The sequence below is a fragment of the Abrus precatorius genome, unplaced genomic scaffold (genome assembly GCF_003935025.1).
Source record: "Abrus precatorius isolate BTA unplaced genomic scaffold, Abrus_2018 Scaffold11, whole genome shotgun sequence".
In the NCBI taxonomy this organism is placed as follows: Eukaryota; Viridiplantae; Streptophyta; class Magnoliopsida; order Fabales; family Fabaceae; genus Abrus; species Abrus precatorius.
Window position 1 is genome coordinate 24,469,993 of NW_020874303.1, and position 14,717 is coordinate 24,484,709.

Genomic DNA, 14,717 nt, shown 5'->3' on the forward strand with positions numbered 1-14,717 from the left:
GAACTAGAAATTTAATTAATAATAAAAATAAATCAAACATAATTTGAATCAGAAAAATGAAAAGTGAAATTATAAAACTTTTTATTGCATTTTTAAATAATTCTAGAAATATTAGCTTATTAATATTTTTTTAAAATGGTACAGAAATTGGGTAAAAAAATAATTTTTATAATTTTCTATTTAAATATTTTTTAAAAATAATTAAAATAATTATAAAAAGGCTTCTTTTCAAATAAAACATACCCCTGTATTCTAATTTCCTTAATTTCTTTATTTTAGTAAAATTAAAATATATCATTCTTAATATGTTGTCTGAGTTTTTTAAAACATACCAAATATAAAACAGAATACATTTTTATGTTCCTTCATGTACTGAATTATCAATTAAATGCTACCCAGAGATTTAATAATTTCGTAAAAATATGGAATCTAATTTTAATGATAACAATGTGATACAATTAAAGCGTTAATTTTTGGTCATTTGAACTTCAGCCCTTCTAAAATGTAAGGGATTTAGTTTGGAAATTATTTTCTCTGTCCATCTTTTGATTTCAGTTAATTATTTTTTAATGTTTTTTAACAAATATTTAAAATAAAAAGCAGAATGAAAATAAGGTGATAATTCTATAAATAAAAATAAAATAATTGTTTTTTAAAATCTCCACTGTCCCCGAATATGTTTTTGCAAAACATGAAAAGACGGAGCTGGTGAGAGCGACGAGAAAGAAAGTCTTCAGAAGGAGATGCCATGGTCACAGGAACTTTTTTTTTTGGCACTTTTTACTTTGGGCCCATCTTCTTTTTTGTCCCAATGTGAAGACACTATTTGAATATTTTTGGACTTGGGTTTCCATTACTAAAGAGAAGGCCCAAAAATTGTCTCGTTTCCATAAATTCTCCTAATATTTCGGATCAGACGTCAAGTAAAAAGTCAAAGTGTTCTTACCATCCGAAAAGGCATATTCATGTTGGGGACTTCTCTTTGTTTTTCAATTGTTCTCCCGCGGATCACGCCAGAGTTTCCTAAGTGAATAACTGTTCCTTCAACATCACTCCAAAACACATCTAATATCAAAAGTGCAAACTTGCTTTTAACTAATCATGCCACTCATTTAGTTTACTTTTGCAATTCCAATTTTGCTTTCAAAAACCATAGACAAAACTTTTCTCTGCAGTTACTTTAATTGATGAAATTGATTCATTTAGAAGGCCTTGGGCAATGAAATTGATTCTTTTTTAAGCAAAATGACACCGCGTGTTTGGGAGATAGTTTGTAAACTTGAATTGAAATGAAGTTAATTATGTAAAATTTATTTTGTTTAAAAGTAAGTTGAAAATAACATAATTTATGTTTGAAAGTTTTTCTCTAAAACGTACATTTATATCATACCGTTCATATGTGAATTCTGAGACAAAATTAATTTTGACTGATAACATCTAAACATCAAAAATTTCTTACAAAGTTACATTACAATGAAATAAACTGATTATAGATTAACTTGGATCCAAACATGCACATATTCTATTCTTCAATTTTTTTTTTCCTCCTTTACAGCGGGTAAATCCCTTTCAGAATTGGTGCTTAGTTGTGTGTCCACAAGGTGGGTGTAACTAAATTTGCTCGATTGAAAATTGCATTGCATTAATTATTTCCATTTAAATAAAGTAGACCCAGAAGTGATATGGGTTACCTGTTTCAAAGTTTCACACTCCCTCTTACAAATTGTCTTCATTTTTTGTCTTCCCCTTCTTTTATTTCAACTACCACTTTCATTATAATTGCATAACAAAGTAGGCCCACCATCTGTTTTGGAATTCATATGGCAAGGAGGGTCTCTTCTCACTTGTTAACAAATTAAAGAAACAAAAGAAAATGTCACTTTTTGACTAGCACAATAGTGCTGTCTAAGCACTACATATCTTTGTGTTTCCCATGCTTCCATTCAGAAACCTTGCACATGCAACATGGCATGAAAGTCATTATCGTACCCCACAGTCATTCTTCCTTCCACAATCCACGCATAATTAATCGGCCTTTGATTTGCAAGCAAGATCTCTCTATAAAATGACCCTAAAAATTTCATTCTGTTGACACTCATCCATCTCTCATTGTCTTTCCTCACACTATGGCTTCTTTTGGAAACCAACTCTCTTTCTTCTTGTTGTTGGTACTAGTTATCTCCCCCAAAATTCAAGCCAGAGAAGGCAAAGTCTTTAGCCTCTTCACCCATTTCAGGACCATTTACAATGCCAAAGATCCTCAAGTTCCTAATAACAAAGCCAAAGCTGAATCTCCAGCACCAACACCAGAACCAATAGCAGCACCAACACCAGAACCAGTAACAGCACCAACACTAGAGCCAATAACAGCACCAACATTAGAACCAATAACATCACCAACACCAACACCAGCACCTTCAACTTCACCAGCAACTGGGTCAACAATACCATCTGGGCCGGCACCAGAGCCTGAATTTTTTGATAGAGGAGATGGTTATGGCCTGTATGGTAAGGGTTCTTCTTCTAACCAATACTCTCCCACCAAGGAGACTCAAACCACCACAACTTTTGAAAATGAGCTTCTCAATGAAGACTTCAATGATGAGAGCTACAAAACTGGCTTCCCCAAGACCAACTTCCACAATAACTACGACAGCGAAGAGTACAGAAACAACTACAACAATGAAGAGTACAGGAACAGTTACAACAATGGCTACAACAAAAATTACGTAAATAGCTACTCCAATAACTTCAACAACCTGTACTCCAACAACAACTACAATGGCAAGGAGTACTCCAAGAAAGACAACAGCAACAATGAATATGAGATAAATAAGGAAGGAATGAGTGACACAAGGTTCTTAGAGAATGGCAAGTACTATTATCATGTGAATACTGAAAATGAGAATTATAACCTCAATGGGTATGAATCAGGGAGAGGAAGCACTGAAAATGAAGGGTACTTTGAGAAAAATGAGTATCCAAATGAGTTTGATACCATGGAAGAGTACGAGAAGCAGCAAGCAAGCCAAGGGTACACTCCTTGATTTTTTATTTTATTTTTTTTAATTTTTGTTCCTTTGTGTTCGAAGAGTCAGAGTGACACAAAGACACAGTGCTTACACATTTGAGAAAAAAAAATTACGAAGTTATGAGAGATTTGTGATGCTTTACTTTCAAGTTTCATCCTTGATCTTGCACGGTTTCATATTTTGCTGATCAAAGCGATGGAAAGTATGCAGTGTTATCATTTGTCTAGTGTGAGGTTCTATCTTTTTCGGTATTTTTCCATTTGGAAACTACATAACATTCTGTGTTCATGTAACATTTAGAAGGCACAAGCCTTATTATATGGCATAAAATTCTTGCCTTTGATTCCTTTTTATCAAGAACTTGAATTATTTGGAATTTATCAACCAAAAACATGAGGATGTCACAGGGAATTCTGATTCTTAAGTACTTATTTTTGCTTCTATTTAAGTAATTCAAATAATCTATTATAACTATATTGTTATTAGAGATATTTTATTAAAAAATTATTTAAATATAAGTGGTACTAGACACTCTTTAATTGGAGACTCTAATCTTTTGTCTCTCCGTATAATACCATTTTCATGAATTTGTAATCTTTTGTATTGTTGAATAAATGTGATAGAGTTATGTCAAAAAGAAATAGAAACATAGCTTTCATTAAATTTAATTAGTGAATTCTACGATAATCATTGCAAGTCTTTATTTAATAAAGAAATCTTCTATTTTTTCTCGCTACAAATTTTCCTAATTACTGAAGAATAAAGTAATGAGTTTGTTTTATGTTTTTAAGATAATAAATGCATATATTTTTTATTTAATACTTGATTTATAAAGTATGTAGAAAGATTATCGGAGAATGAGAAAGAAAATATATAACAAAGCTCTTTAATATACTGAAATGAAACAGAAAATTTAAATGCCCTGAAAAGAATGGTGGAAGAACATGATTTATGCATGCTTTCTGAAATTATTAGTGATGATCATTAATGCTTGTATGTTACATTTGCTGTAAAGGCGTAGAATTAGCACGCTCATCATTCGAACAATGGATGCATCCAAAGTGTACGATAGCGTAACTTTAATGGACAACCAATATTTACCAATTAACAAATGCAATCTGATTAAGGACATGTTTGTTTCACTTTTAATTTAAATAATCTTATTGTACACATGTTTTAATGCATTTAAAGAAATTAATTTAAACATATATTTAATTATTTAAAATTGATTTGTATCAAAATTAATTTTACTATAATTGGACATTGCGTTATTTTTCTCACCATGAAATTAAAGCGAGACATTATTTCAAGTTTTTTTTTGGTCAAACACGTTATTCCAAGTTTAAAACCCTTTATTTACCTTTCTCTTTTGATGTTTTCCTTTTTGTTAGTTGATCCAAGATGCTGGAAGTTTAATATAGAACATTTACTTTTTTCTTTTCTTTTATCTATTTTTTTTCTTGTTTCTTTTTCTTTAGTAATTACTGTTAAAGTGGGTATCCAAGGAAATGCTAAGGGGAAAGTTATAGTTCAGATTTTGACATATTTTAACTCAACCTCGTATTTTAAAACACATAATAAAAATGTATGCATTGTAAATTTTTATTAAAAATTAAATAATATATTTGAATTTAATGTAGTGATAACATTAAATATTACGATTTTTAATAAAAAAATTATTATTTATAAGTTTTTATTACCTAACATCTTAGACATGTATTATTTTAACAGAAAGTTTTTTTAATCATTGGCTGTAGCTAATTTTTAAGTCTTAAATACTTAATAATTATGGGTCAAGTGGGATTAAAATAAAAAAATTTTAAAATAATTTGACCTATAATCAAAGATTAAAATAATTTTTTTAAGTTATGTTGTGTCGGGTCGATTTTAATATTTACAACGGGAGATATGGACCCGAAACTCTACCCGATTGGATTGATTTCTATAAACTTTAACCCGACTTGACCTTTTTTTTTTTTTAAATCCATCAATTCAACATTTTTTTTGGATCGGATAATCGGGTTGACCCTTATTTGTGCTAATTCTAAACTCTAAACCCTTAACCAATCACTTTAGGGTTTTTCACTCCAAGCTCTTTGCAGCTTCGGAATTTGGAGGTTAAGAAGCGAAACAGAGTGGTCTCTCTTTCTACGTGTGCTTCTGCAGACAATGAAGGTCAAAGTTATATCACGCTCAGTTGATGAGTTCACCCGAGAACGAAGCCAAGACCTTCAGGTGATTGAATGCACATGACCCTTTATCACTGCCATTCTTCATGTCACTGAATTCAATAAAATTTATCGTCTTTTGCTTTCTCTAACTTTGCCCTTTTGATTTGGAAAAGAGGGTGTTCCGGAATTACGATCCTAGCCTTCGTCCTCAAGAGAAGGCGGTGGAGTATGTGCGTGCTCTTAATGCAGTGAAGTTGGACAAGGTCAGATTTTCCCCCTCTTGTGTTTTTTTAATCGATGCTGTGAACTTTGTCTGTTTGTGAATTGTTTTAAATCTTTGAGAGTTTAGATTTTTGCAAGACCATTCATAGGAGCCATGGATGGACATATAGATGCTGTTTCGTGTATGGCAAAGAATCCTAGTCAGTTGAAAGGGATATTCTCTGGTTCAATGGATGGAGGTACTTCAATTTTCCTTATTTAGTCACTTCCCAGCAATTTTATGTATACTTGTAGGAAGTAATGGCTGAATTATAGTATTGCCATTGTGCTACTGGTTTGGGGGTGGGGAAGGTTTGAGGAGAAGTGGTGAAAATTAGTTTTGATATCAGATGAATTTTCAAACTACGGTGAATTAGATAGTGAATTTTAAATTCAGGGAGTAGTTACATTCTATCAGGAGAACGGGAAATCTTCCAGACAAGGGGAGATTTTTATTCTTGGAGGTATATATGTTTTTGAATTGCTAACGGGAAATGAAGATGACTTGCTAGAATTTTGTTCTTATATGTTTTAATTCTATAAGAAATAATTGTATTGGAAATGCCTTACGCATCCTTTCACTTTTACTATTCAACCATATCTTGTACTTTTTTCCTCTGTTTTTTAGGGTGTCGTTTTGGTCGTCTTAGTCAGATTTTCCTGCTATATGGAATATGCTTTACCCTTTTTCCACACATTATGCTTAGTCCACTGTACATCATTATCTTCATACTATGCTGGATAAGTGGAGTTATTTTTTTTATTGAAGGATATGTAACTTTTGTTTTTGTTGTGTTTACAGAAATTCGTCTCTGGGATTTGGCTTCAAGGTAATAAATTTGTCTATTTATTTTATTTTTTTCAAAAAGAATAAAAGAACTATTTCTAACGGGAACTTGAATCAAGTACATGATGTTTAGTTGTCTCTTTGAAATGAAGAACATATCTATGTTATTTAAGAATGCCTGAGAGCTACCTCTTCTTTCTTTCCTTTCTGTTTGCATTTATGGACGTAGATAATAAGTTTATCTCAAAAGAAGTACTTATGTCTTTAATTAGTTATTAATGAACCCTAGTTTGCTGTGTCAAATATGACTTGAGATGTTCTTATTATTTTGCTGGTTGAGGGTATATTGGCTTTATGAAGAATGGTAGTTATTATATGATAAATTTGTTTAATAGTGCATAAACATTGTATATATGTATAAGAAAACCATTGATGAATGGTTATGCATTAGATTATTTAACTAAATTTTAAGCAAGGGCAGTAGGTTGGTTGTTCATGTTAAAGTTTTTGGGACTTTACTATATGTGTCTAATATTGTTGCTTGTTATATTTGGGGGAAAAAAGACGAACAGTTTGTCAGTTTCCAGGTCACCAAGGTGCAGTAAAAGGCTTGACAGCATCTACAGATGGACGCATTCTTGTGTCATGTGGGACTGATTGCACGTAAGGAGTCAACCTTTTCAGTTTCTTTCCCGAATCAAGCTATCATGTTTAGCCTTCAATATCTAATTTTTCTGATGTAAACTGGAATTTGTTTCAGTATCAGACTCTGGAATGTTCCTGTTAATACTCTTATGGAGTCAGGTGACTCAGCTAAGAGCACTGTTGAGGTGAAATATTGTGCTAGTTTTCTTTCTCTTTTTTTTTTTTTTTTTCCTTTGAGTTTCAATGGGTATACTAACAGTTTTGTAAACCATTTTTTATTTTGTGCAGCCAGCAAGTGTTTATGTTTGGAGGAATGCATTTTGGTAAGTTTCGTTGTGAATTACCCTGGAGGAAGATTTTGAAACTTGTTATTTACTTATTTTACTATTTTTTTTATGTTTACTGAAAATTGGCTTACTTTCTTTAATTTTTAGGGCTGTTGATCACCAGTGGGATGGTGAGGTTTTTGCCACAGCTGGCGCTCAAGTAGATATATGGAATCACAACAGGTGTTGATGTCAATTTCTGATTACTTGTACTACTAGAATTGCAGGTTACTCTTCTAAGCTGTATGTTTATTTCATGTTATTGTTACTTCCCTTCTGCAGGTCTCAGCCAGTAAACACTTTTGAATGGGGAACAGATACTGCAATTTCTGTTCGGTTTAATCCTGGAGAACCAAATCTCTTGGCAGCCACAGCTAGGTATGTGAGATTACCTATTGGTCAAGCACTATGATGTTGTTATCTATGATACAATTCAGTTTTTCCCCATAGATAACCTGATATTTCTTGCTCTTTCTTTGTTGCTTTTTTAGTGTTTGCTGATCTTGTTGAATTGTGTTCTTTCTCCATTAATTATTGATTATTTCTAGTGTTTTATTGAGTTGATATTCTTGCTTGTTTTAGTATCACATCAGAATGTTCTTCCGTTTTCAAGATTAAAGACCTGGTACTGTTAACTTGATTGAAATTGTAATTTAAATAGGATCCTAAGTGTGAGAAAACCCTTTTTTATATTTTTGTTGTTGGGTGGTAGACATTGGTCTTAATCTAGTAGCTCTTGTATTTGCTTAAATTGTAGGAATATGGATAGGTAAGAAAGTAATGAGAGAAATATAGTTTCTAAATAATATTCTCATTCATAATGACGTGATGAATGTACTCCAGACGACAAAGCACTGAGCTGTAATTATATGACTCCCTACTCCAATTTAAATTATGAAACAGCTCATGAAATATGCATAATATGGAAACTATTCCCAAGAGATTAGCTAAAGTACTCTTAACTATTTGATACAATGATGATATTCAGAGATATCCTCTAGAAATTCTATCACTCTGCAAGCTAACCATACTAAAAATATAAACCAGTGGTAGGAAACAAGACCAGACTGCATTTGGCACTGGCACTAAAAATATAAACCATTTTTTAAGCTGGAAATGAGCTAATCTATGGACTGATAAGCTGGAATGGAGTCATGTTGCAGTGGCTAGACAGGATGGACTGCAGCCACTGTATGGCAGATGAAATGGAACTAGTCTACAGAAAGAAAGGCTGAAATGGATCCAGTATATGGAATGACCGGCTAAAACAGAGCCAATGTTAGGATATACAGGTTGAAATCTAGCTAACATGGGATGAAAGATAGTCATTCTTCATAAATAAGTTGGAAGCATAGCTAATTTGCGGAAAAAATGGAGCAGAGCAGGTTTATTTTACGAACCTACTTAAATAAGCTGGGATCGTAGCAACTGGCAACAATGCACAGCAGAACAAGAGCTCTAGACTAAAATCTCAATACAAAGAAACTTGCAGTGGAGAGATTAGGAGCAAACAAAGATGAAAGAACAAAAATTATAATGAGTTTGATAGTAAAGGTAATCAAGTTCCTTGAACATACCACAATGGGAGAACTATTCTCAATATTATTGAGAGGAATAGTGATTCTAATATTCTCGTGTATAATAAGGTGATGGATGTATTCTAAAGACAAAACACTAAGCTCTATATCCATTAATAGTTGACTTCTAAACTTAATTAAATAATGAAACAAATTATGAAATATAAAGATATATGAAATATATTCCCAAGAGATTGTCTATGAAGGTCTGCTTTTTTAGAGTTAAATAATTTTTGGTTTAATCTACTTTACTTGATACATCAGGAAAAATGTTGGTTGACTTATTTTAATCTACCTGTTTGTTTAACCTGTTTTCTTATTTTAGTGACCGGAGCATAATTCTGTATGATTTACGTATGGCTTCCCCTGTGAGGAAAATGATAATGATGGTAATTATTTCTCATCACTGGTTTAAAATTTGGCATATGGCTGCAGTTTTTTCACACACATAACATTGGCACATTTCTTCACAACATTATAATAATTGGGTCTACCCACCCCCCACTCCAAATCTTTTCTTGATACTAACTTTTACTTCATTTTGACAGACCAAAACCAATTCTATATCTTGGAACCCGATGGAACCCATAAATTTTACAGCTGTAAGTCTGTCAGATGCATTTATCGAACAATTCTGAAGCTATTATTGCTTAGGGTTTTGCTTATGGCTAGCATCTGAGATATTGTTGAGAAGTCTTTTTGTAGTTATATTAATCTTGGCATTGATGTTCAACAGTGATATTTGTGTTTTTATCGACAAATTTCATTGGCGTGCAGGCAAATGAAGATGGAAACTGCTATAGCTATGATTCGAGGAAGTTGGATGAAGCCAAATGTGTTCACAAAGATCATGTTTCTGCAGTGTAAAATGACTTTAAATATTTTGTGATGTTGTTAATTCAATATTTTATCATGCCTGCATTTTCTTATTTCATTCTACAGGATGGATATTGACTACTCACCAACTGGACGAGAATTTGTCACTGGATCTTATGATAGAACAGTTAGTTCCCTTCAATTTCGTTTTTAGTCTTTTTTAACGTTTGTCCTTACTCAGTTTGAGTCATATCTGTTAATGATTTATGATTTATAGGTGAGAATTTTCCAGTATAATGGTGGTCACAGCAAGGAGATTTATCATACTAAGAGAATGCAAAGGTTCACTTATTTTATTTATGAATTCTGAACATTCTATTGTGTTTGATTACTTGCATCACTTTTCAACCAATGTAAACCTTGGACGTGTAACAAAATTATATTGCTGTTTGTGCAGTGTTTACTGAAAGATTTCTATTATTTTATGGTAGGCTTATCTTTATCTTTGTTATGCACAGGGTATTCTGTGTCAAGTTCAGCGGTGATGGAAGTTACGTGATATCAGGAAGTGATGACACTAACCTCAGGCTTTGGAAGGCTAAAGCATCAGAACAACTTGGAGTGGTAAGATATCTTGCCTACTAATCATCCCTTACCGAGATTTAAGTCAAATAATGGATGTGTGGAACAATTCCAACTGCATGATGGGGATAGTGTCTCTCTCATTGGCAGATGAGTCTATGTTATGTTTGTTTATTTAGTTTTTTGTTTTTTTTTACATTTTGTTTTTGGATTTGGATCTGCTCATTTTAACTCGTAACATGGCTGCCACTTTAATAAAGAGATAGACACAATCTAGTATAAGGGGTGAACATTTTCAGTTCATGGTTGGCTTCCTGCTGAAGGATCAAAATGACAAGGCCATACTAGGAGTAGAATGGGGAGATGCAAATACATTTTAGTTGTATTGATTTTCCTTGTTGCCCCGTTCTGTGGTTCTTTCTCTATCATATTTTAATTGTGGACCATCTAAGATGATGACGACTCTTAGATTATCAAAATTGGGAGGTTTGTATGTATCAAAATATTGCTGCCTATTGGTTATGTTAGACATTTCTATTAGAGATTCTTGATTTCCTGAGGATTACTTTGTGATCATGCTGCAGATTCTCCCAAGGGAACGGAAGATGCATGAGTATCATGAGGCCATAAAGAAACGCTACAAGCATCTCCCTGAAGTTAACCGTATAGCAAGGCAAGATTTGATCAATATTTTGTGGGAACAATTAGACCTGAAAAACTGTCTAAAATCATATTTTAACAAACAATTCTTGCCATGTGCTCAATGTTTTCACTTTTGGTTTTGCTCAACAGGCATAGGCACTTGCCAAAACCGATATTTAAAGCTGCTGCTTTGATGCGTGTTATAGCGGATGCTAGGAAAAGAAAGGAAGAGAAGAGGAAAGCTCACAGTGCCCCCGGGAGTGTTACAACACAGCCATTACGGAAACGAAGAATTATCAAGGAAGTTGAGTAGAGTTTTTCTGAGCCGATACTGGAAAAGGATCCAGCAAATATTTATGAGCTGGAAAGTGTTGTTACATTAATGTCAGCATACAGTTTGTGCAACGTTCTACTTCCGAGTGTGCCTTCGTCCTCAGCTGATTTCTTAGGCAAATGGATGTACCTTGGCTGGGGTAACCGAATTGCACGTGGAAGTATGACATCCTGTCATGTACGTAACTGATTTATTAAATGAATAGGTTGTGATTTTCCTTGGTAGGATCGGTTCAGTCCCAATGCAACAAATTCATATATAAATTTTCAATTCAATTTTTTATTTAACATGGTAGTTTTTCTTGTTTATGATACATATCAATTTTTATATTGTTTCTTCAGGCCTATTTAAGTACGACGTTTATTATCAATTTATGATATCAAGGTACAGAACCCTATCAAATTATCTGACCATGTGATCAGAAGGAAGATTAAAAAAAAATCTGATTAATATGGCCAAAAACAAAAGACAAGACAATTGATAGAAGATAAACAACAGCATCGCCATATGTAGCAGATCCGGCCAAGAATTTTATGCTAGGTTAAACTAATAAACTAACAGTAAGATATTTGCAATTTTCAATGATATGCAAACAATCTTCCACTTTTGATCATGTCATTAAAAAAAAAAAACAATTTAAAATTTGATTAAGTATGCAATTCTGATCAAGCCCGTCTCTTTCTACTGTCATCTTCCTCCTCCTCATCAGAATCACCACTCTCACGAAATCGTGGATTTTTTTCCTGCCACATCAAATAAAAAATTTGATTTAGAAAAATCAAGCACTACGAGGAAACATGATAATGCGAGCATCATGCCTTGAATTGAAGAAATAAGTCCCACGTGACACAAAAAGGTATGACAATTGGAATTATTATAAAATAATTGATTAAAATCAGCCTGACGCAAAGGTTTGTGGAGAATACCGGTCTAGATTCATGGTCTGTGTTCCTCCGAGACTCGTGATCTGAAGTTCTTCTCGAGGGCTCGTGTGTGTGACGGTCATCATCTCTGTGTCTCTTCCTAGAGTAATCTATAATGATGAATAGACAAATTAAATTTATATTAATAGTAAATTCCGAGGTAATTCAGTAACAGCAACGCTTCTAAGTGCTTCTAAAAAAGCAAAATCGCAGGACAAAAAAGGTTGTATTGAAATTAAACTACCTCTACCATGCCGATGGGAACCACCATGACCATGACCTCCACCATGTCTGCCATCTGCAAGGGAAAAATTGCTGAATAGTTTAATTCACAAAAAAGGTTGTCTTGTAAATTAAAGACAATATTTAATTAATGTTGAACAAAAAATGCAGAAAGGCATTAAAATAAAATCCAGTATATTTTCACATAAATAAGCACTAAAACTTGGCAAAAATCATCACGATCATTTTAATGCTCATTAGATTCCGCAAGCAAGTCATTATCCACAATGACATTTTCATTTTACAAGAAGTCTAATACTTACAAATTAATTCTATTAGACCAACTTGAATTTTTGACATAAATAACTGAACATTAATCATTAGGAAGATAAATATATTGCAGATGACATTGGCTATTGGAGGCATCAACCTGTGCCATTTCTTCATTCTGCAAAATAAATCGGACGCAGGAGTGGACAAGCTAATAAAAAGAACGCACATAGTTGGAGGCTGCCTCATCTCTTAAGCATTTACAGAGATAGGCACAATGTTAGGCCCAACTAGCAATATAAACACAGCATCACTCAACGTGTAAGTAACATTAGTCTATATACATCTAACATTAGTCCAATACTCTACTACACGTCAACCTTTGATTATTTTTTTTCCATCCTACTCAAGGGTATTTGGTTATTACTTATTACCATGCAAGAGAGGGAATTTTGAATCGACCTTTCTTCCCCCTCTTTTCCCATGCATTTTGCAGAGAACAATTGTAGTTATAACTGAAAACCAAACTAAATAAAAAAATAAATGTTTGAAATAAAGTGATCTAAAATCAAGTGAAATGTTGAGCCAGAGATACTCCTAGTAGCTGAGCGCCTGTGCAAAATATAGTTTGTAGTCACTTACAAGAAGATGGAATAACAGGAGGAAAAGAGCCCAAAGAACCAGCACCATAATCTACAAGCTGCCTTTGAACTTCTAACTCTTTCTGAACCAACTTCCCGTAACCACCTCTGCGTACGTCGGAATTAAGGAAACTAAAAAGACACTAGTATGACAATCTATCTGTGATCTAATCAATTAAAATGATCAAAAAGAAAGCAGACAAAAACTCGTATATCTGGTTCATGATCAACCAAAGGCATGCCAGTATTCATAACTCAATGTCAAGTGGAATCTACAGAAATCTTTAGCAGAATCAGCGTTTTCTTTATAATGTGAGCATAACTAGAGAAAATTATAATCGCTAACTAAGGCAAAAGTAGATTATATACACTTAACGGCACAGATTAACCATTAACTAACCGAATTTTGTATCAACTTGAACATTAAGAATTGCCGCAATTTACAAAGAGCAGAAAGTCGAGCAAAAAAAACCATGCCATGATGCAGACTTCAGACAAATTTAGGCCAAAAAGTTAAAAGGATATCAGGATCATAATCAGTGCGATATTCATCGCGCACCTGCAAAAATTAACAGAAGCAGATTACAATTAGCCAACAACAAAAACAGCCACTGAAAACACAGACACGAGAGCTGTTCAAAGTTCACCTGGCCACCACTACGACCACGACCCCATTGTCTTCCATCCTGGAATCCCCAATCAAAATCAACACGAATGGGACGATCATCCAGTATCGTCCCACTTATGTATTTGCAAGCATCTTCAGTATCTTCACGAGAATAATATCTAGCAAAAATAAATTTAGATAGATAAACAAATAATTTCCTCAATGGCAACTACATCAGAGCAATTAACACTGCACAGTACACACTCATGTTTCCATAATTTCATTGCAATTGAGTCTTACAAAACGAAACAGAATCCACACGGCGTTTTTGTGTTCTTATCCAATCCCATGATAATCTTCTTGATTTCTCCGGCACGGGAAAAGAGTTCGTAGACTTGCTCCTCCGTCGTGTAAAACGACATGTTTCCGACGTAAACGGTGGTTGAAGTTATAAGCGCATGCTCAAACTCCTCTTGCGTTCCAGGGAACCTTCTATCTCGATACGCTGAAAGCTTCGATGGATCCTACAACATTCGCCACAGAACAAAGCAATACTAAATTGTAAAATAAAACTAAACACGTAGTTCTTGAATCAGATTACATGATCCTCAGTGTAGCTTACCTTGAATAACGAAGCCATGAGTGACTCACCAACTCGAAAATTCAGATGAAGAAAGAAGGTTTCAGAAACTGGTTTAGGGCATAGAAACCCAATGCAAACACGACGAACACTTACGCAAACCGGTTCAATCCGAGATGTTGGACCGGGTCTCGTCCATTAACGACCTGATTCAAGTGACGGCCTTTTTAATAGTTTGGGCTAATCGAGACTCAATGCGTTTAAGCCCACTTTATGTTTTAAGCCCATTAACCGAAAACTC

At 33.7% G+C, this 14,717-nt stretch overlaps 3 protein-coding genes across 4 annotated transcripts; 2 read left to right on the forward strand and 1 right to left on the reverse strand.

The window, feature by feature from the left end:
* Positions 1–2,117: 2,117 nt before the first annotated feature.
* On the forward strand, positions 2,118–3,261 carry LOC113856339 (protein E6). The gene is made up of 3 exons (XM_027488125.1): positions 2,118–2,334; positions 2,407–2,761; positions 2,813–3,261. Exons 1-3 carry the CDS (start codon positions 2,127–2,129, stop codon positions 3,045–3,047), a joined length of 798 nt encoding a protein of 265 aa, XP_027343926.1. The 5' UTR covers positions 2,118–2,126; the 3' UTR covers positions 3,048–3,261.
* Positions 3,262–5,107: 1,846 nt separating this feature from the next.
* Positions 5,108–11,515, forward strand: LOC113854535 (DDB1- and CUL4-associated factor 13). The gene is made up of 17 exons (XM_027485563.1): positions 5,108–5,267; positions 5,377–5,466; positions 5,553–5,664; positions 6,267–6,294; positions 6,816–6,914; positions 7,012–7,081; positions 7,185–7,219; positions 7,331–7,405; positions 7,505–7,600; positions 9,125–9,188; positions 9,348–9,401; positions 9,577–9,662; positions 9,742–9,802; positions 9,893–9,957; positions 10,134–10,239; positions 10,782–10,870; positions 10,990–11,515. The coding sequence occupies exons 1-17, from the start codon at positions 5,202–5,204 to the stop codon at positions 11,150–11,152; spliced, it is 1,359 nt and encodes a 452-aa protein (XP_027341364.1). The 5' UTR covers positions 5,108–5,201; the 3' UTR covers positions 11,153–11,515.
* Positions 11,516–11,608: 93 nt separating this feature from the next.
* On the reverse strand, positions 11,609–14,576 carry LOC113855064 (nuclear cap-binding protein subunit 2). 2 transcript variants are annotated; one of them, XM_027486517.1, is made up of 8 exons: positions 14,459–14,576; positions 14,137–14,360; positions 13,877–14,015; positions 13,755–13,788; positions 13,231–13,341; positions 12,338–12,394; positions 12,100–12,206; positions 11,609–11,916 (listed from the first exon to the last, which is right to left on the reverse strand). In XM_027486517.1, the coding sequence occupies exons 1-8, from the start codon at positions 14,474–14,476 to the stop codon at positions 11,839–11,841; spliced, it is 768 nt and encodes a 255-aa protein (XP_027342318.1). In that variant the 5' UTR covers positions 14,477–14,576; the 3' UTR covers positions 11,609–11,838. The 2 variants fall into 2 exon arrangements, with proteins under 2 accessions (XP_027342318.1, XP_027342317.1); XM_027486516.1 differs by having other exon boundaries at positions 11,610–11,916; positions 12,341–12,394.
* Positions 14,577–14,717: the final 141 nt, after the last annotated feature.